This window comes from Callospermophilus lateralis, chromosome 2 (assembly GCF_048772815.1).
Source record: "Callospermophilus lateralis isolate mCalLat2 chromosome 2, mCalLat2.hap1, whole genome shotgun sequence".
In the NCBI taxonomy this organism is placed as follows: domain Eukaryota; kingdom Metazoa; phylum Chordata; class Mammalia; order Rodentia; family Sciuridae; genus Callospermophilus; species Callospermophilus lateralis.
Genome location: NC_135306.1, coordinates 2,860,691 through 2,880,970, shown reverse-complemented (window position 1 = coordinate 2,880,970; position 20,280 = coordinate 2,860,691). Strand labels below are relative to the sequence as shown.

The 20,280-nt window shown below is 59.0% G+C and overlaps 1 protein-coding gene across 4 annotated transcripts in view; it reads left to right on the top strand.

The window, feature by feature from the left end:
• Positions 1 to 20,280, top strand: part of Col5a1 (collagen type V alpha 1 chain) — a 139,077-nt gene that overhangs the window by 32,577 nt on the left and 86,220 nt on the right. For all 4 annotated transcript variants that reach the window (XM_076845122.1, XM_076845120.1, XM_076845123.1 and 1 more), the window contains exons 2-4: positions 1,516 to 1,683; positions 7,471 to 7,684; positions 8,662 to 8,824. In XM_076845122.1, coding sequence (XP_076701237.1) covers positions 1,516 to 1,683; positions 7,471 to 7,684; positions 8,662 to 8,824 — 545 coding nt within the window. The remainder of the gene's footprint in view (positions 1 to 1,515; positions 1,684 to 7,470; positions 7,685 to 8,661; positions 8,825 to 20,280) is intronic.

The window sequence follows — 20,280 nt, the reverse complement described above, 5'->3', positions numbered from 1 at the left end:
GCCTCCGCCTTAGGTAATGGAGGGAACAGACTCGCAGCCCCAGGTCTGGGAAAAGCATCTCGGCCCAGCTCTGATGTGAGTCCAGGAAGCCCCGCCCGGATCCCTGATCCCTTCGCAGGCCACTGCCAACCTTGGAGCCGAGTGCCGGAGATGATGGGGCCGCGCCGCTTCATCCCCGCAGGTGTGCTGGCGGCTGGCTCGGCCATCTCTTCCCACGGCCGGGTCCAGGCCTGGGACTGGGCCACTCGGCCTCGCCAGAAACCTGTGCTCAGCCCAGCTCTGCTGTCGGGTGGACCAGTGCCCGGTGAGGGCTTTGTTTTCGATGTTGAGTGCCCCAGAGGTGCCACAGATACACGCGGGATCGGCCACACATGTGAATCTGGGCCCTGGGTCCTGGCCGAGGGCATCCAGGAAAATCAAAGAGGGGAAAGCCAGTGACTTGGAAATAAGTAGCGGTTGCCCTGGACCAAGTGTGCTGGCTGTCCGTGCTGAGCCCCTTCTGCCCCCTAATGGTTCCCTGCATCCCTTGATCAGATGGCAGGACGCAGCGGGGCCGGGCTGCAGAAGTGACATAGATAGGTGGGGGACTCAGGATCCGCAGCCTGGGTAACCGGCTGCCTTCCTGAAAACAGCCTGGAGACGGCTTCAGGACGGAGAGGAGCGCCAAGTCCCTCCCATGAGGACCCAGCTGGGCGCTGGCCGGGGGTCCCTGAGTCCCCGGGTGGCGCCCAGCCACACACTTGTTCTGCAGCAGGTTGGAGTTATTTTCTCTGCCTGAACCCCCAGGGCGCCTCGAGCTTCTAGTAACAGGGGGGCCGTCTTTGGTTTGGGGGTATGTTGAGCTCTCCAGAAGCCCTTGGCTTTGCAGGTCCGAGGGTCAGCTTCTCGCAGGCCCTCAGGACCTCTGCCATCCCTGAGCAGCCCCTGAAGGCTGGTGGGCAGGAACCTTCCAGAAGGAATGTGGGGTCCTGCTCCTCTTCCTGTGTATGGTCTCTGGGCTGATGGAAGCTGTTGTGGGAGGTGACAGCTGATTGGTCAAGGGGATAAAATTTGCCAGTAGCAGTGGAGACTCGGAGGGGTGGGTCCTCTGGGGGTCGCCCAACAAGTTCTTGAGCTGTCAATCACTCCTATTGCATCTAACAGCACCATGAGGGTGGTCCTGGCATGGTGGGTCTTCTGTAGCCCCCAGCTTCTGTCTGGGGACAAACACACCTCCTGTGCCACCATCAGAGAGGGTGTACTGAGAGGCAGGCTCCCGAAGCTCTGGCCACATGAGGATTGGGAGTAAGGGCCACTCATGCACAAATGGGGACGGTGGCAGCCATCAGAGGGGGCAAGCAAGGTATGCTGCTGGTGTGGCTACAGGCTGTAGCAGGCCCCACTGTCCTGAGCTGGGCCCTCAGCGCTGCGGTCGGGTCTGTGGGGGTGCAGCGCGGGCAGTCATCAGAGCCCCTCCTACAAGTGCTCCCGCGACACTCCTTCCTCTCTGGCTGACCCCAGTCCCTCTCATTGCAGCTCAGCCGGCAGATCTCCTGAAGGTTCTAGATTTTCACAACTTGCCTGACGGGATAACAAAGACCACAGGTTTCTGCGCCACACGACGATCTTCCAAAGGCCCAGACGTCGCATACCGAGTCTCCAAAGACGCCCAGCTTAGTGCGCCCACCAAGCAGCTGTACCCTGGTAAGAGACGTGCGGCTGGGCGGGGACCCTGTGGACTCAGGTCTCCAGCAGGGAGTCCAGCGGAAGCCTGGTGTCCGCAGAGGTCAGCATGGTTTCCTAGAAGCCACTCGTGGACCCAGTTTGATTTCAGGATAGTGAAAGCATTATAGCCAGCCACGAGTGACCGTCACTGTCCACCACCAGAGCTGGGCAGGGAGGCCTCATCTGTGCCCTTTGCTTTCTAAGCAGGTGGGTCTCTAGACAGGCTGCCAGGTCTCCAGTGCACAAAGGAGACGGATGGTCCCAGGGGACGAGGCTAGGAGAAAGCTCGGGGACCCAGGAAGGGAAGCGGCTACCGACAGAAGCTTAATTGGGGACAATGACATTAAGAGATACATGAATCAAACATGGTGACTCCCAGTGAGCGGCCTGAGGCTTTAATGAGAATCTGTTGCCAGCGCCAGATCTCTGCTTTTAATTACATACCCTGGGGGGAGCCTCGCTAGCTGTGCCATGCACCCTCCACATTGTCCCTGTCACCAGCGATGGGGCAGTCATGTCATCCCCTCCCAGGCGAGTTAATTAAGCCCTCCGTCTTATCTGGACAGGTGTAAGTGGCTGGGTGATGGACACCCTCCTCGGAGGTGCTGGTGGCCTGGCCTGACTTAGGGGAGAGAGGAATGGCTGTGGCAGATAAAGTCACCTTGTGAGATGTTTTGTGGTTATTAGGAGACTGTGCTCCATCTCTCTGGTGGCCTGGATGTGACCCCGACATTGAACGGGAGTCGGGGCAGTTTTTCACAGCAGTGGTGACTGTTAACTGCGTGTCCCCACTGCGTCCTTGAAGGACACTCTTGCTGGCTGGGCTTTTGCTTTTTTTGGTCCTTTCTCCTTGTCCCTGTGCCCACAGCTCCCCCCAGCCTTCCTCAAGTCCATCTTGACTTTAGAGTTTGTCCCTGGGAGTCCGGGCCTTCATCCAGTGGTCATTTAGCATGAGCCTGCTCATCTGGTGGCTCTGCCAAGGTGTGGAGCCTGTGGGGAGCGTGTCCTTAGGAACCATGCCATGGGCTCACTGTGTCTTTGCCCAGTGCCTGCTGTCCACCCCGTGGCCCCAGGCTTAGACGTCCTGACCTGGGAGACTGGGCCCAGGCAGAGGCCAGAGGGGGCTGACGGGGGCCCTGTGACCTGAGCCGTAGGTCGTGCCCCTACCCAGCAGCACAGGGTGACGCTGACTTTCCGGGGCGAGTTGTGGGGGTGGGGAGGGGGCTCCCAGCCTGGCAGATGAGCTTTAGCCAACTTTTGGTTGGTTCATTCTGGGCAATGCCACTAATTCACAGCAAATGGACCACGACTGTGCCTTGGACGCTTTTCCTCACTGGATCATCTTGCAGCGGGGATGGTCACAGACCTCAGGACCAGGCTCAGTCATCAAGACCAGGAAGGCTTCCTGAGCAGTGGGAAAGGGGCGTTTTCTCCTGTGTTCTTGCTTAATAACTTGATCAGACACTTGACAAAAGTGCTCACCCCTGGTAATAGTCAGGTTGTGTGGTCCCCACTAGGGCAAGTGGAATTGAAGGGCACTTCGGGATGTTCGGGGGAGTTTCTGTGGATGGAGTCCCTTCTGAAGGTCCCGAGCATTCAGCCTGGGAGGCATACCATTGGGTTCAAGGGACACCACTGAGGTTTGAGGGACACTGTTCAGTCTTGAGGGACATCGCTGACCATCAGTGCAATCCGACTTTGAGGACCTCAGGGGATAGCACATTCTGGATTCCTGGTCCTTCCTCATGACCTCTGAATAAGCGGCCGTGATCCTGTGCCCTGACCTTGGGACATACTGGCAGGAACTTGGAAGGTGCATCAGGATTGGAAGCTCTCAAAGTAGAGGTCACATGGCCCTGATGTGGTCTAGTGCCAGCCATTTCAGGTGGTCTCCCAGAGGGCCTCGTGGCTGGGACAGAGGCCCTGCCTGTAGGTGGCTGCACGGGAAGGGCTGGTTACCCTGGTGGCCGCAGTCAGGGCTGGGCCACGGACCCCTAGGTCTGTGTCGGAGAGGCAGAGAAGCCCACGGCTGGGGCTTATTTCCAGCCACCACAGGTCCCCTCAGCAGGCCCGGTGGCTGGTCTGGGAGCCTGTGGCTGAGCTATGCAGGTACTTACAGCCTGTCTGTGTCCCCCTGGTGGTAGCCCAGACCAGACAGCTGTCCACCTTGCCCAACAGCTGTGCCCCATGCCTGACTCTGGTCCCTGGGGATGCACGGTGACCCGGACGGCCTTGAATTCCACCTTCTCCTGCTGGGGGCGAGGTCCCAGGCTGACTTCTAAGGAACACCCTCCCTGCGTTGCCAGTGCCTCTAGCAGGCAGCAGGCCGGGGACCGGCTCTTCTCCCCAGTGCTAGGAGCTCCCTCTCCTGCTTGTGCCACTGATTAGGATCCTGAGGTCTGTTGCACTAGGGCTCAACGCCACGCTGTCGGCTGCTCCTGGGAGTTGGACTGCGCAGTGTCACTGCTGAACTGGCTCAAGGACTAAAGCAGAGCTGGACCCTGCTTTGAGGGGGTTGACAGACCCAAGAGGGGCTGCTGGCTCCTGGGAGTCACGGGCCTGTGGTGTTCTGCCTGTCTGTGTCCCCCTTGTGGTAGCCCAGGTAGCCCTGTACAGTAGGAGCTGGGGTTCCTGCTGGATGAGGCTGGCCTGTCCCTGGCTCCGTATACAGTAGGAGCTGGGGTCCCTCCTGGCCAAGGCTGGCCTGTCCCTGGTTCCCATATACAGTAGGAGCTGGGGTCCCTCCTGGCCAAGGCTGGCCTGTCCCTGGTCCCGTATTCAGTAGGAGCTGGGGTCCCTCCTGGCCAAGGCTGGCCTGTTCCTGGCTCCCCTATACAACAGGAGCTGGGGTCCCTCCTGGCCAAGGCTGGCCTGTGTCTGGCTCCCCTATACTATAGGAGTTGAGGTCCCACCTGGCTGAGTGGACGCCCTGCCCTTGGCATCTACTTGAGATAGGAGGCCATCTCTCCCATTGTGGTCCCAGGGGTGTCCTCGGGATGGGCCAGCACCAGGTTTTGAACCTCTCTCTGTTAGTGACTGGCAGTAGAGCCAGTCCCTGCAGAGGGCTGCCCCTTATCCCCTTGGGCCCAAATCTGGAAGGAGGACACAGAAGCAGAGGTTCCTTCATGTGGCCTCCCAGTGCTCCTGAGCCACTGAAGCTCCAGCTCCCAGGTTCTGGCCACCTGTCCAGTTGGCCACACCCTGAGGTCACTCTGTCCAGCCTCCTCCATCACCCTGCTATTACGCGGTTTGATTATTGCTGTTGTACCTCCCTTGTAGAGATGTCACTTCCTGAGGGCAGGGAACCGTCTGTCCATTGACTGTCTTCCTGGAGCCTGGCACTTAGTAGGGACCAGTCAGTGCTTATTGATGATGTGGTCAAGTGAAGCCATCAATCAGTACGCCCAACATGGCTTAATATGACTTGGCATGGTGGCAGAGCATCTGTTAGGCCCCTGCTGTATGCCTCGGATGCTCTGGTGCCGTGGGCCTTGGCTGAAGAAGGCAGGACCTGCCCCTCTGCTGTCCACCCCCAGCTGGGGTTTCTGGGAGAAATGCAGTAGGGACCTTGGGATCCACTTCTAGGCTGCCGATGGTCTAGATCAGAGTGTGGACGGCCAGGCTTGTGTCGTGATGAGAATGGACCGTCTTAAAGTGACAATAAATCCATTGTTATTTTGCCAGGAGAGAGATTAATGTTAGACATAAGTTATCTTTTCAGGTTTTATCTAAGCTGAGAAAATTTGTTACCATAGAGATTTTTAAAATGGAGAAACAGCATTTTAATGAGCTGGGCAGGATGAGGTCCGTGGTCCTACACAGTATATCATGCTGGAGCAGTGGACCCTGACAACCACCCCTTCCCACTCCAGACAGGACGGACTCTCAGGGACAGAGTGTCCTGAGGTGGGATGGGAGCAGATGGCCCTGGAAGTGAGGGTGAAGGCATTGCCAGCTCAGATTGCAATTGCTAAGGGCTCCCTGGACAAGGTCAGTGACCCCTTAGCTTCAGGTAAGGTGACCCCTGGCCTTTGGGGCCCACCTGCTTTTGGACCTGGGACCTGCTGCTGGCCTGGCTAGTTGGGCACTTTGGCACCTGGCCACTGGGCATGGTCTCTAATGCTCTCATGGAAACAGTGTGAGCCTGTGGCTGTGTGGTTTGGTGACCTGTGGAATCTCTCCCTTGTTGTTGAAGGTCAGCCTCAGTCATTCCTCAGTGAAACCTGCCTTTTGAAGATGACCTCACTGGCCACTGTCACCCACCCACTGGAGCTGCCCCAACACTGTGGCCCAGGGGCCCTGGGGTAGCGGGCCATGGCACTGGGCTCAGCAGATGGACCTGTGTGTATAGCTCTTTGTGGGTGCCTCCCCTGCTGCTGCCCCAGAGACCTGTGGACCTGCAGCAAGGGATCCGAGACCCACTGGGCGGGCTCCTCCACCTGCCAGGTGCCATCTCATTCCAGCCTTCAGGACCCAGCTGGTTTTACTGGAGCAGCTGTGGCCTCTCACGAGATCTCTGCCCGTGTCCTAGCGTGGAAGTGCAGGCTGCAGCAGGCCAGGTCTCCTCCACCCCCTCTGGAGTCCTAGAACACTAGGGTGTGGTGGCCTCTGATGTCACTTTCCCCACCACTGGACACCTGCAGTGCCTCATTCCATCAGCAGAGGGAGCCCCCAGATAGCTTTGGGTTGGAGCTGCTGCTAGTCCAGCTGTGCCACCCAGCAGTGGCCTCTGGCTGTCTGGGCCATCTGGTTGACCTGCTCCATTTCTACAGAAGGGTGGGGCTGGCAGTGGAGCCTGGTCTGCTCCAAGCCCGTAAGCCTGACTCTTGCCCTTTCTGGTGTAATGAAGGATGAGGTGGCTCAGGCAGGTCCTCATCCCTCTTTTTTAGCCAGTGTCCCTGCTGACACCTCGCTGTGCACAGCTGTCTCTGTGGGATCTGGGCACACTGATCTGGGGCACTTCCGGCTGACTCCACCATGTATTAGCCAGCTGCGTGTCGTACAGCAGCCCTGGGCTCTCAGCAGGACTACAGATTGCACCAGCGAGGGCATCTGTCTCCAGGGTTGACAGAGAGGAGGCCGAGATTCCCACCCTGCCGTGGGCAAGGCAGTGAAGCCAGTGGGTTTGGACACCCAGGGACCTCTGGGTCTGGCTTAATGAGCTCAGATTGCTTCTGCTTCCTGTTATGAGGGACATCTCCTCCTGTCAACATAGAAGGGATTTGTATTTGAAAATTTAAATTTTGGATTTGAAGTCTTTTGACTTCTTTCTATTTTCTCCTTGTTTTGCACATTAACCAGGAAATCTGGAAAAGCACAGTTCCAGCTACAGCCCCTGCCTGTGGCCTGTCCCTTCTCCAGCCCCCCACTTCCCCCCCGTGGTGGGTGCTGGGTGTGCTTAGACACTACAGAGGACAGAGATGCGGAGGCAGCGTGTTCCCGCGGCTGCTCATGGTCTGGGAGGTTCCAATTAGGATCTATCTACAGGTTCCCGAGGTGCGGGAGCTAAGGAAAGGGCACCGAGGCTGCCTGCTGGAGGACTAGTCGGTCTCCTGGAGGAGCTTGCATTTGAAGTAGAGGGCAGCTTGGCCATGTGGCGCTGAAGGGCCGCAGGAGCAGTTCAATCGAAGGGCAGCTGTGCAGCCCTGGCTGTTTGGCACTGCAGGCAGCAGCAGTGTCCGATCCCTGAGTCCGTCTGTTTGCACACAGCCGTGGGAGGCAGGGCGGGGGCTCCCGGGGGCTCTCTCACTCTGTCCTCTGTTCCAGCGTCTGCATTCCCTGAGGACTTCTCCATCCTGACCACTGTGAGAGCCAAGAAAGGCAGCCAGGCCTTCCTGGTGTCCATCTACAACGAGCAGGGCATCCAGCAGGTGGGCCTGGAGATGGGCCGCTCTCCCGTCTTCCTCTATGAGGACCACACAGGGAAGCCTGGGCCGGAGGACTACCCCCTCTTCAGGGGCATCAACCTGTCGGATGGCAAGTAAGTGGCACAGGGGTGACCTGTTGGAGTGGGGAGCAGGCTCCCTGACCTGCTGGCTGGCTGGGGCACTGCAGCAGGGGGGCAGCCAGCAGCACTGTGACACCCACGTCACCAGCAGGAGATGGCACTGAGCTCAGAGACCTGAGGCTCAGTGGACTTGGCTTATGCTCTAGGGCTTTGGGGGTCCTGGCTCCTCCCTGGGCCTCATTTCCCCTTGTAAAACCCACTAACTATATCAGATGCTGGCCTCCCTGGATCAGAGGGACGTGGGGTTGTGTCATTACACCATCTCCTTCAGAAGGGGCTTCAGTGTCCTTCCCTCCTTGTGGAGACATTGAAACCCTCCTTGTGGAGCCATGATCTAGAACCCAGTTGAGACCTGCCAGATCCTGTTGGCGGCACACCAACCCGGGTGGCTCGAAAGCCAGCCAGCCCTTGTGGATGTGTCTGGGGCCGAGTGACAACCTGGGAGGATCTTCGGAATGTGACCTCAGTGTTCTCCTTGGGACTCGTGTGCAGATCTGTTGGGCCCGTCACTTCTGTCAGATGCAGTGGCCTCTGCAGCAGCCCGCGGTTTCTCGTGGGTTCAGTGGCCACACTTAGGCTGGTACTCTCATGCTAACATGTGACTGTGACTGCAGCCTCCCTGCGGCTTCTGCTGCGGGGTGCGACAGTGCTGCAGGCCAGCCTGCTCGGAGCCTCCACACCTGCCCTGAGCTCTCCATGCTCCTCCTTCTCGGGTGCCCCAGGAACTCTGGGGGTTTGGATAACTCTGAGAGAGGAGGGTTTGGGGCTCTGCGGGCTGAGTTGACCTCACGGTGGCACATGGAGGCACAGGGATTCCTACCCAAGCTTATGGCTCCAGAGGCTGAACCGTAGCCTGCTGTGACGATGAGGGAAGGGGCCCCCTGGACCTGGAGCACTCTGCATGGACAGCCCTCAACACAGGTGGTAAAGTCTGTGTTGCTTCTTTGCAGGTGGCACAGGATTGCTCTTAGCGTCCACAAGAAAAATGTCACCTTGATCCTCGACTGTAAAAAGAAGACCACCAAGTTCCTTGACCGCAGTGACCACCCCATGGTGGATGTCAATGGCATCATCGTGTTTGGTACCCGGATCCTGGATGAGGAAGTGTTTGAGGTAAGCTTGGGGGTCCCGTGGTCCCTGTGCCCCCTGGGGCGTGTGCCGTGAAGTGCTAGCTCCTCACTAGAGCCGTGGGAGCCTGTCTCATGGCTGGGGACTGGCTGGCCTCCTGTGTAGTCAGTTTTTGAGGCCTCTGTTGCAGCCCCAAGGGATACCTGTACCCTGCAGGCAGGGTGGCCAGTCAGGCTGCTTGTGCAGGCCATGTGGGGACACCAGTGACTGTCTCCTCTGAGGGCCTGGTTGCATCTCCAGGACCCCATCTTGGCTGGATGGACCTGAGGTTCTGGAGGCACAGGCTGCTGCCTTCTGATGTCCAGGGGCCGTGCTGGGAAGCGGAAGCACCCTCTGAGTGCACTGGAAGGTCAGGTTGGCATATGCTGGCCCATTCAGAGTTCCAGTGGCCTGTGGAGCCTGCTTTGCTAGGAATGCTTTAGAGACAGGGCCAGTGGCTGAGCGCCAGCCGTGGAGCCCTGACTCAGTGTGGAGTCCTAGATTGGGGTTCATCATGATGCAGGCATGAAACCCGCCCTTGGCCAGGTTGGTTCAGAGTCTTTCAGGCCCAGGTGGGGGCCGCAGAATCAGGTGGAACCTCTGAAGGTCCAGATCCCAGGACCCCAAGGCCACCCCGGCATGCTGGGGCAGCACTTGGAATCTGTCAGGGACCGAAGCCCCTCTGCTGGGCTGGGCTCCTTTCTTTTTACGTGACTTGGTGTTGCAGAGATTTGGAGGCACCTAGGACGCCATGGCTGAAGTGTGTTTGGATCCTCTGGGTTAGATGGTCTCTGAGAGCTATCTTAGCCCCTGGACTTCCTCCCCAGGGCCCCAGAGCCCCAGAGACAGGACAGAATGGGGTGGTGTTCCCCAAATTCCTGAGAGCCAGTGCAAACTCCCTGGACCTGCTCACCCGCATAGCTGCATGTGTACCCACCCACCCTGGGTCTGGCCAGCGGTCTCAAGGCTGGAGTGGGGTCCAGGGCAGTGTCTTTTCAAGGACTTCGGGCCTTCCAAGCCAGAGTCGGTGTGGACAGTCCTGGGGCTCTGAGGGCAGGAGCAGGTGTGGCAGTGCATGCTCCTGTTTGTGCCCATGCACATGTGGATGGTGTCTGCTGGTGGAGGGGAGAACAGGGGAGGAGCCTGCCACTGCCCACATGAGGAGCGTCATCTTGCTGTGAAGCCACAGCATTGCACAACAGTGAGCCCAGGTCAGCAGAAAGCTGGCCCAGGAGCCCCTGGCTGGACTCAGCTCTTGAGGTGTCGGGTGTGGGCCTCGGCTGCTGCCTGTTCTCAGCTTCTCCCTCTGTGAAGTGGAGACGTAGCTGTGGCTGCTGCCAGACCTTGGCTAGAATCACGTGGGGTCAGAGGCACGGCCCCCAGGTAGTAGGTACTTTATGACGCTGGCTCTCACGCTCTGGGTGCTGTCCAGAGTTGGCAGGAAGGTGGGACAGAGCCCTGTGGTCCAGGGTGACCATCTGGGGACCAAGACAGCTGTCTCTGCATGGAAATGGCGTGGGCTCCGGGACAAGGGCAGAGCTGTGTGTGAGGCGGGTCTGCTAGACCCAGCTGCCCTTCTGGGGGCCAGGCCTCCAGGCTGCAGCAGCCCAGGGGCTCTTGGGGCCGGCCAGCAATGACAAATCGAGTGTGTTATGGAGGCACACCCTCTGGGAGACTTCCGACGGGGCTTGTCCTGGGATGAACTGCAGGACATCTGGGGCTGTCCTCAGCTAGGCGGTGGCCTCCGGGTTGTTCGGGGGGCTGGTATTGAGAGGTGGCATGGGGGTTGCATGGCTGTTTTTACCTCTTGGCTGGTGGGGGGGTCTGGCAAAGCAGTGGCACTGGGAGCTTCAGGACACTTTTGCACAGCGTGATTGACAGCAATGGGGCATGCACTCGGGCTCTGCTCAGCCCTGGGAGCCAGGGCTGCTTCTGCTGCTGTCCTTATATCTGTTGACCAGAATCTGCCTCTGGGAGCCCCCTGAGGCTGGGCGGAGGCATCGGGTGTGAGCCAACCTCCAGCGTTTCTGCGCTGTGTGCTGTTGTTCTGGGGCCTGTGTGTGCTCTTAGCGTGCCTTCACTTTAAAGTTTCAAGGAAATCTTTTTTCTCACCGTAAGAAATGAATAGGACTCTGACGCAGGTGCTGCTAACCTGAGCTCACTGGGCATGTTGGGAAGCGTGAAGGTGCAGAGGCTAGGGGAGCAGTGAGTGAGGGGGGCCGGCCTGGGTCCCAGCCATGAGAGGGCCACTGAGTTCTCCAACCTCTCTGAGACCCAGTTTCCCCATCTGTAAGAGGAGGACAGTAGCTGCGCCCTTTCTGTGTGTATGCGAGGCGTGTGCAGGAATCAACCCGGGAAGCGTGCATCCTGTGGCTTCCCTCTTTGTGTTGTTAGAGTGAAAACAGCTTTTAATATTCAAAAACAAACGGATCTTGAAAGAAGGACCCAGCTTCCTCCTCTGGTTTGTTCTTCCAAGAAACAGGCCGGTCTCGCCCCGCAGCTCTGGTGGAATGGCAGGCCACAGACGCACCCCGGGTTCCGTGCCTCCAGCGACCCCTGCCCTCCCGTTGGGGAGTGTGATTGAGTGCGAGGGGCTGCCAGGGGTGAGGGATCCCCGCTGACCACAGGCTGTGAACGTCTGAGGGCGGTTTTCCCAGCCCTGGGTTTCCTGGCTGTTGGCTGGGTTCACAGCGGGAAATTGGACCTGTGTTCCTTAATGAGGACCATGGAGCGCAGCAGAGCCGCAGCACCGGGACTTAACACGGTAACGATGAGGCCGGCGAGCTGGCCTCGTGGTCTCGGCTGCCTTTGGCCTGGGTACAAGTGGAACTGAATTTTTAATTTTCTTGAAATAAAAGGGAGTTTAACTCTTGTCTTTCCAAAAGGCTCCCAATAAGGACACTTCCCATTTTAGCCGGTTAGCCTTTCTAGAATCTCTTTTTCCTGCAGCCACCGTTTTCCCTGTAATATGGCTTCCGCTCATTGCAAGCCAGCTTGTCCTGTGGTCTGCGGAGCTCTGGGCAACCAGGGGGCTCAGAGGTAACCGGCTGGTGGGGTAACTAGAGGGTGCTGGCTAAGCTCTGTGCCCGTGCTGCCTCAGACGGGGGCTTGCCGAACCCAAGAGCTTGTTTGGGGCCCCAGGGATTTTTATGGGTGGCTTTGTCCAAAATGAAGTCCTGGAGGGAGAGAGCCGGGGACAGAGACTCTCAGGGCCGAGGTGAATGCTTCTCCTGCAGTGCAGAGCCCAGATTTATTTTTATACTTTTTTATTTATTTTTGGCCCTGGGAATGGAACCCAGGGGTGCTTAACCCCTGAGCTGTGTCTCCAGCCCTATTTACTTTTGATTTTGAGACAGGGTCTTCCTGAGTTGCTTAGAGCCTCTCTGAGATGCTGGGGCTGGCCTTGAACTTGTGACCCTCCTGCCTCAGCCTCCTGAGTCATTGGGATTACAGATATGTGCCACTCTGGCCAGAGTCCAGCTTTAGCTCATTGGCCCTGCACAGTGGGCTTCCCTGGCACAGGTGCTGGGCCCAGATGTGTGGCCTTGGCAGGTGTCGACAGCTCGTCTTCCTTGGGCCCTGGCTGCCTATCTGGCTGAGTCTGAGATCAGCCCAGCTGTGAAGGCAAGGTGGGTGCTTCAGTCCCTTGAGAGACCCCAGAGAGGAGGCCAAGTATGTAAGAGATGACAGCTCTCAGGCCCACAGCCTCCCTCCTTTCTGCCTCCTGTGCTGAAGACTCTGACCCCGGGGTCTGCATCTGTATAATGGTGTGGTGGGGGTTGTGGGGTTGTGGGGTTGTGGGGTGGTGTGGAGTCTATAAAATGCCGGCCCCTTCGAGGGCTGAGCGAGCCACACTGACCCGTGCTCTTGGTGGCCAGAAATGGCATCTGTCTTTATCTTGGCCTTTCTGCTCAACCTGAGTGTGGTGTTGCGAGACCATCTTCAGAAGAAGACCCTGGCCCTCCAAGGATGGAGCCCTGTGGCCATAGCCCACCTAGTTCTGGGCCAGACCCCCTGGGGAATGAACTGGTGAGGGTCAGGCGAGGTGGAGCCCTCTTGCCAGCCCTCATGGCCCTGGTAGCAGGGGTCTTGCTGCCCTTGCATGGCTGGGTGCTGGCACCTCAGGCTGACTAACTGTCAGAGGTCACCCAGTGAGATGGCAGCAGAAAGGGACCTCGTGACATGCTCCTCTTCAACCAGGGTGGAATCCAGGGCCAGAGCCAGTGTGTAGGCCCAGTTGCCCTGGCGGTGCCTGGTTGCTGGTCTTGGTCTGGGCCTTGGCACTCTGCTCCGTGGCCCTGCCTAGGAGGACTTTGGAGGCCTGGACCCTTCCAGGAAGAGCTGGAAGGCTGTTTGGGGGGCAGGGCTCCTGAGCTGTCCTCCTGTTGTGACAGTACCTCTGACCCGCTGAGCTCTCCTTGTCCAGGCACCCTCAAAGCCTGGGTTAGGATATGGAGCTGCTGGGCTGCTGACAACTGACTGCGGACACCCTCCTGAGCCCAGCAGGTCTGTGGGCCTGGGGCCACCAGCATTCCCAAGGGAAGGGAGGGCAAGGGGTGTGGGGAGTGAGGCAGGACCTGTGCCCTCGGCTTTAGAGTCCTGTGGTGGAAGGACCCTCCTGGGCTGCACCGTGAGGAGAGCATGGCCCTGGTGGCCAGCTAGCAAGTTCTGGGCGGGGAGCCAGTGTGCTTTTAAGCTGCTGATGGTTTCAGGGGCAACAGGACCAAACAGACTGTAAACTCGAGCCCTCTCTGTGAGCCTCGGGTGCCGCTGGAAAAGGGATGGTGTCAGATCCAAGCGGCCAGCGGTCCCCCTGCCTGCCGCCTCACCGTATCCTGGGAAAAGCCAAGTGGTTGACCTAATCCTGATTCCGTTTTCCAGGAGCCTCTCTTTTCCACTGACATGTTCTTTCCTGGAATCCCGTGCTGGCAGGAGGGAATGGGGCCTCTGCTGGGGAGGCCCTTCTTGGCCTTCCCAAGGAGGCCTGGATTCCTTTCCATGAGCAGGGTGCCATCCTCCACCATGAGTGGGTGGTAGCCAGGTCCTTGGGGAGATGGCACTGGGTGTGGCTTTAGACCCGGGTCCAAGCCCCAGGTCCTGCTCCCCAGGCTGTGACCCCTCTGAGCCTGTAGGTGCTCCCAGGAACCCTGCCGCCAGTCGCCTGCTAGCTGAGGGCCTCCCTGTAGGCCTGTGCTAGGCCTGGGGACGTGGCCTGCAGGCACTCAGCTCAGGCTGCTCACAGTCCAGTGGGGCTCACCAGCTGATGGGCAGGTAGCGGGTGGCAGGGGAGGGCTGAAGACCGCAGGCCGTCATAGCATACAGGAGGGGTGTGCTGGGACTGCAGAGCCACAAGCCTGGGCACAGAGAAGCTTGCGGGTGTTTGCATGTCTTGGCAGCAGTGTCCCTTGGTGGGGCGGCTGTGTGCATGCGCAGCATGCTCCCACTGGGCTCCTTAGCTCTGGCATCCATCAGCCTCCCAGTGGCTTTGGCCACGTGAGTGACCCACCGTCTGTCAAGAGGAGCTGTGGGGCCTGGGGTGCTTCCTTTGCAAAGGCTGACGGGGCTCCTTGGCAGGGCTGCCAGGCCCACTTGATGTCAGCCCAGCAGGCCCCAGGTGGGCTCAGGGAGGAAGCTGCCACTGGCAGGCAGCTCTGTGGCCCCTGTCACTGTCCCCACCAGTCAATGGCATTGATAGGCCAGGTGTCCCACTGTAGGGACCCTGGGGTGGCTCGTGCAGGTAGTCCCTGCCTGAGCCCTGCCTGAGCCCTGCTTCTGCAATGTGGCTGCGGTGGCTGTGTCGAGCAGCCCCCCAGAGGGGACCCATGCCCAGTGCTGCAGAGACCCCTGTTAGCAGAGCTCTCTGTGCCAGTCCAGGCCTGTTATCCCTGATAGAAGGAAGCTTCCAGAACTAAGTCACAGGCGCAGGGCCCAGCAGTGGGCAAGGGAACTCAAACCCAGGCTTCCCAGCATGCATCCTGGTGGGGTGGAGTGGAGGGCAGCCCACGCCCACCTAGGCGAGCAGGGCACCTGTGCTGTCTGAGGGAGCCACACTGGCTGCTTCGGGCCACCTGAGGTGGCAGCTGGGCCTGCACGGCATGGAGGCAGACCCGAGGTGCCTGGGCTCTTCCCCTGTGGGAGGCCGAAGGGCAGCGGCGAGTTGGGGGTGGAGCCCCTGCTGCCTTCAGGTCTGTGTGCTGCACGGAGCCTACGTGCCCTGTAAGGCCTGGGGTGTTGTGTGCAGCAGTCTCCTGGGGCTGCCCAGCATGCTGTCATACGAGGTGGCAAAGCAAGGAGTCTGCCTCTCCTCTCCCTGTCCAGAAGGCCTGCAGTGCAGGACTCAGGAGCTGTGGGGCACAGGGTCCAGGAGCTCATCTGAGGGGGAGAAGCAGGCTCACACTAAACCTAGGATATTCCCCATTTCAAAGTCCGTGGCTTAACTCCATCTGCAGGGGTCCCACTGCCAAATAAGAGACTCTCAGGGTTCCATGGATGCACCTTTTTGGAGCCCCCGTTTAGCCCACATCCCCAAGCTTGTCTGGAAAAGGGATGTTCTCCCATGAGTCCCCATAGAGCATGGGTATGTGCAAGTGAGTCTCGGGGCGGGAGTGTTAGGTTGGTTTCCAGTCCTTGCTCTCACCAGGGGCAGAGGCCGTGGCAGGGGACATGCTTCTTGCAGGGCAGTCGGGCAGCCCTGTGTGCGGCTCCCAGGCCTGGCAGCATGGCCAGTATGCAGGTGACTCGGAGGTGTGACTTCATCTCTGGCTCTGGCCAGGAAGGGCGGGCGCTGGGGAGCAGGCTGCAACCTGGCCTGATGCAGGTGGCTGGCAGCTGGCCAGTCAGAGTCCGGTGGCCCTGCTCAGTGCTCTGTTGAGCAGGGTCTCTGGCAGCCCCCCAGGTGAAAGGGCTGTACTGCAGGCACCGGTAAGGAGGGGTCCAGAGAGGCCCACAGAGCTGTGCTGGGATCGGGCCCACCAGGGCTTCAGGTTTGTTCCGTGGAAAATCTGAGCAGCGGGGCCGTCTCCCAGCTGGAGAGGGCTGACGTAATGTTGGAAGACCAGCCTCATCCAATGACATCATGCTGGGCAGATGGTGGACACTCTGACCTGGGTCTCCTGAGAGGCTGGGTAGAGGCTCCTGGAAGGGGCTCCTCAGTGCTGTGGAGGGACCAGGATAGGCAGGGCCACATTGGAGGAGGGACAGAGGGGCAGTATGTCTACCTTCAGGAGAGGGCACCATGGTCAGGGAGCCCACCAGAGCCTAGGAGCTGTTGCTGGCAGCTGATGGTGAGGGGTCCTGCCACGAGTATCTGTAGTGCAGGGCCCAGGGGTGCCATGGCGGGCTGTGCTCAGGGCCAGCCTCCCCTTTCCGTTTGTGTGGCCCTGGTTGGCCTCAGCTAGAGAGTGGGCACTGAGGTCGGGTGCACATGGGAGAGATAGAGCTGGCGGGCCATGTCCTGGGGTCCCACCAGGAGCCAGCAGACACGGGCCCTGCTGCCCCTCAGTAAGGTCACACCAGTCTCTTCTGACCAGTTGTGGGGGTCGGGCTGCCACTGTGGCCATCTGCAGCAGCAGTGTTCCCGTCCTGTGGACGGCAGGGAGGCCGAGGGGTGCAGGGTCCAGGAGCTCATTGAGGGGGAGAAGCAGGAACTGAAATGGCACCGGAAGGGCCTAACTGTTGGGTGTAGATGGTGTGCGATGGGCATGGGGGCAGGAGGAGCTCCTGACGCTGGCTGAGGCCCTCACGTGACTGTGGCCCCAGGTGGGAGTCGCCCACTCAGCCCGTTCTTTCCTCAAGAGAAGCAGCAGCTGTGGGCAGCAGACAGTCCGGGCTGTGGAGGCCCAGGGCTGCCTGGCTGAGCCCTGTGGGTGTGGGCTGGGGCGTCTTGCTGAGGAGTCGTGTGGAGTGAGTTTTTTGGAGTCTGTGATTTGTTTCCCCTCTGAATCTCCATCTCTGAACACCTGGAGCGTCCATCTCCTTGCACCCTCTGGATTGGCTTTGAAGCTCTCCTCGAAGCTGGGAAGGACTGGCATTCCCTGGGGCTGTCCTGTCCACTCTGTACCTTCAGGAGCCCAGGCACTAGGCAGGAGTTGGGGTGGCTGCAGTAACCACCATGGGTTCAGGCAACCCAGGGCTCCGAGACGGAGGCACAGAGAGCTCACACAGCTGGGAATGGCAGGGTGAGAAATTGGAGCCCAGGGCTGGGTCCTCCTGGGCAGTGAAGTGACAGGCTCTCTGTAGAGCTGTGTCCCTTTCTTCTCATGCCCAGACCCCTTCCTGCCTCCAGCCAGCACCTGCCCACTCCCACTTCAGTGGACACCTGCTTGCCCATCCTCAGCCCTTCCTGGGCTCCGAGACCTACAGGTGCCAGCAGTGGGACTCCTTTTCTGCTCTTCTCCTTCCTGTCCCCTTCCTCTCCACCTCCTTTCTGCCTTTTCTGTCCTTCCTCTGTTCTCCCTCCTTACTGTCTGCCTGTGTTTCCTGTCCCCTTCTCCCCTGCTCCTTTCTTGCCTGTTCTCCCTCTCTCCCTCCTTCTTGTTCTCCTTCCTTCCTCACTTCCTGTCCCCGCTTCCTCCTGCTCCTCCTATTCTTGTCCCCCCTTCTTCCTGTTCTCCCTCCTTCCTGTCCCCCTTCCTCCTGCCCCTCCTATTCTTGTCCCCCCCTTTCTGTTCTCTCTCTTTCCTGTCTCCTCTTCCTCCTGCCCCTCTTATTTTGTCCTCCCTTCTTCCTGTTTTCCCTCCTTCCTGTCCCCTCTCATTCTTGTCCCCCCTTCTTTCTGTTCTCCCTCTTTCCTGTCCCTTCTCATTCTTGTCTCCCCTTCTTTCTCTTCCCTCTCCTTCCTGTTCCCCCTTCTTCCTGTTCCCTCCTTCCTGTCCCTTCCTTCCCTGCCCCACTCCCTGGTGTTCCCACCTTTACCTTGGGTCATGGCCCCATGTTCAGAGGCCTTCTTTTTGTTCTCCACTGGGATCTCCTTGACTGTGAGGACCAGGCCTCCCCAGGACCCCTGCTCAGGCCCATCCAGGTTTGGCCACAGCTCTGTAGGGTGACTAGGCAGCAGCCAGGACTTGAGGGTGCTGTGGTGACTCGTCCCTCTGAAGGCCTGGGGCAGCTGCGGGGTCTGCTTCCCCCAGAGCCCTGCCTGGACACCATGGTGCGTTGGAGCTGCTTCTCCAGAGCTGAACATGCAGGTTCTCCCACAAGCTAGCTACACTGCCACCCCCATTCTTCCTGTCTGTGAGTGAGTGTCACACTAAGGGCCGGGCATGGGGGCACAGCCCTGGCCTTGTCTCCAGTCAGCCTCATGGCCTTGCTAGCCAGTGCCTCTGCCCGCGCTGTTGGTTGAGTGCTCCAGGCGCTGATGGGCAGAGGGCCCTGGGTGCCTCACAGGTGTGAGCGGTGGCACACAGGAGCCTGGCCTCAACTCTGCTGCCTCGCAGGTACGTGTGCACTGTGTGTGGAGGTGAGGCTCCCTCTGATGGTGGCTGGCGTGTGGACACAGCAGGAGCTGGGTCATCTCTGTCACGTGCCGCCAGGCCATCTGCTGGTTGACAGGAGCGGGACCCAGGAGAACTTCTAGGCTGGCTCTGTGTTCTGGAAGCACGAATGGGAACCGCTGCCCTTGGGTTTAAAGCAGCCAATTGCATAAGTGCAGGATGAGACGTGGCAGCCAGAGCCTGAGGGGAAGGCGTGGGGTTTGGGGGTGGCAGTCCAGGAACGGGCACTGTCACAATGACACCGGGAACAGGCAGGTGGCATGATCCTGGGTGTAGAAACCATGAGGAGCAGGGCCAAGGACTAGGGGTCTGAGGAGGTCAGAGAAGGAGGGTGGGGGAGCTGTGGGCAGCAGGGGATGAGGCCCAGAGAGGACACCTCCTCCTCCCTGGTGCCTCCCTTGACCCCCCAGGCAGCATTAGTTACTTTGTCATTTGTGCTGCCTTCCAGTCAAGCACAAAGGGCCGTTTTCTTCTCCCTTTGGCTTGTAGTCGGGACGCCAGTTTGTCCACCTGGTGTCCCTAGGACTCATGGGAGTGTGTCAGGATGCTGGTTGACGGAATGATGGGTGAGTGCCCATGGCGCCTTACTGTGGCCTTCATGCTGTGGGGGCATTCGCATGAGTCAGTGAGCCTTCGTCAGGTTGAGCACTGTGGTTAGTGGGGGTGAGGGGGGAGGCCGGGCCTGGTGGTGGTGGGAATGATGGTAGTGAGTGTGATGGTGGTGATTGTGGTGTGTGTCTGCTGCCGCTGTTGCTGGTAGTGATGATGGTGCTGTTGTTCTGGAGAGGATGATACTGTTGATGGTGGTGATGGTAGTGGTGATGGCAGCGATGGTGGTGGTATAGTTGTAATGGTCATGATGATGGTGATGCTACTGATGGTTTGGGCAGTAATGATAAATAATGATGGCAGTATGTAATGATGGTAGTGGTGGAGGTGTTGGTGATGGTGGTGATGTGGGGTGTTGGTGATGGTGGTGATGGTGGGGGTGATGGTGGTAGAGCTATTAATGATGATGGTGATGGTGAGGGTGAGGTGTTGGTGATGGTGGTGGAGGTGTTGGTGATGGTGGTGATGTGGGGTGTTGGTGATGGTGGTGATGGTGGGGGTGATGGTGGTAGAGCTATTAATGATGATGGTGATGGTGAGGGTGGGGGTGTTGATGATGGTGGTGGAGGTGGTGGTGATGGTGGTGATGTGGGGGTGTTGGTGATGGTGGTGATGGTGGGGGTGATGGTGGTAGAGCTATTAGTGATGATGATGATGGTGAGGGTGGGGGTATTGGTGATGGTGGTGGAGGTGGTGGTGATGGTGGTGATGGTGGGGGTAGGGGGGTGTTGGTGATGGTGGGGATGTTGGTGATGGTGGGGGTGTTGGTGGTGATGGTGATGGTGTGGGTGGTGATGGTGATGGTGATCATGGTGATGGTGGGGGTGTTGGTGGTGATGGTGGTAGAGCTATTGGTGATGGTGATGGTGGGGTGGTGGTGATGGTGGGATCGTGGTTAGGGTTGGTAGCAGCTGAGGTAGTAGTGATGGTGGTTGCTGATTGTTCTGGGCAGTGCCAGCAGATGCAGTCCTGCTTAGCCCTCAGCATGCTCCTGTGATATGAGTCTTATTCTCTTTTATTGATCACGGGAGGCCTGGTATGCCTAAGTCCTCACATCTGAGGAAGGAGGCATCTAGCATTCAGGCTTCTGTATCAACACCCACCCCCCACTGTCTCTTCCTCTGGACCCAGGGACTGAACAGTGTCCCTCCTGGAGCGTGGCACGAATGTGCGTCTCTTTTGCAGGGAACACAGTTCCCACAGGCTTGCTGCTCCGATATTTGGGTGGGAGTAGGTGGACAGCTCACTCACATGCTGCCTTAGCCACGAGTGTGGACTTTTGTGAGGTCCACAGCCTTTGAGGGCCAGGCCTGTCTTCTGAAGTCCCCCCATTGGAGCCGCTACCCTGTCTTCAGCTTGCAA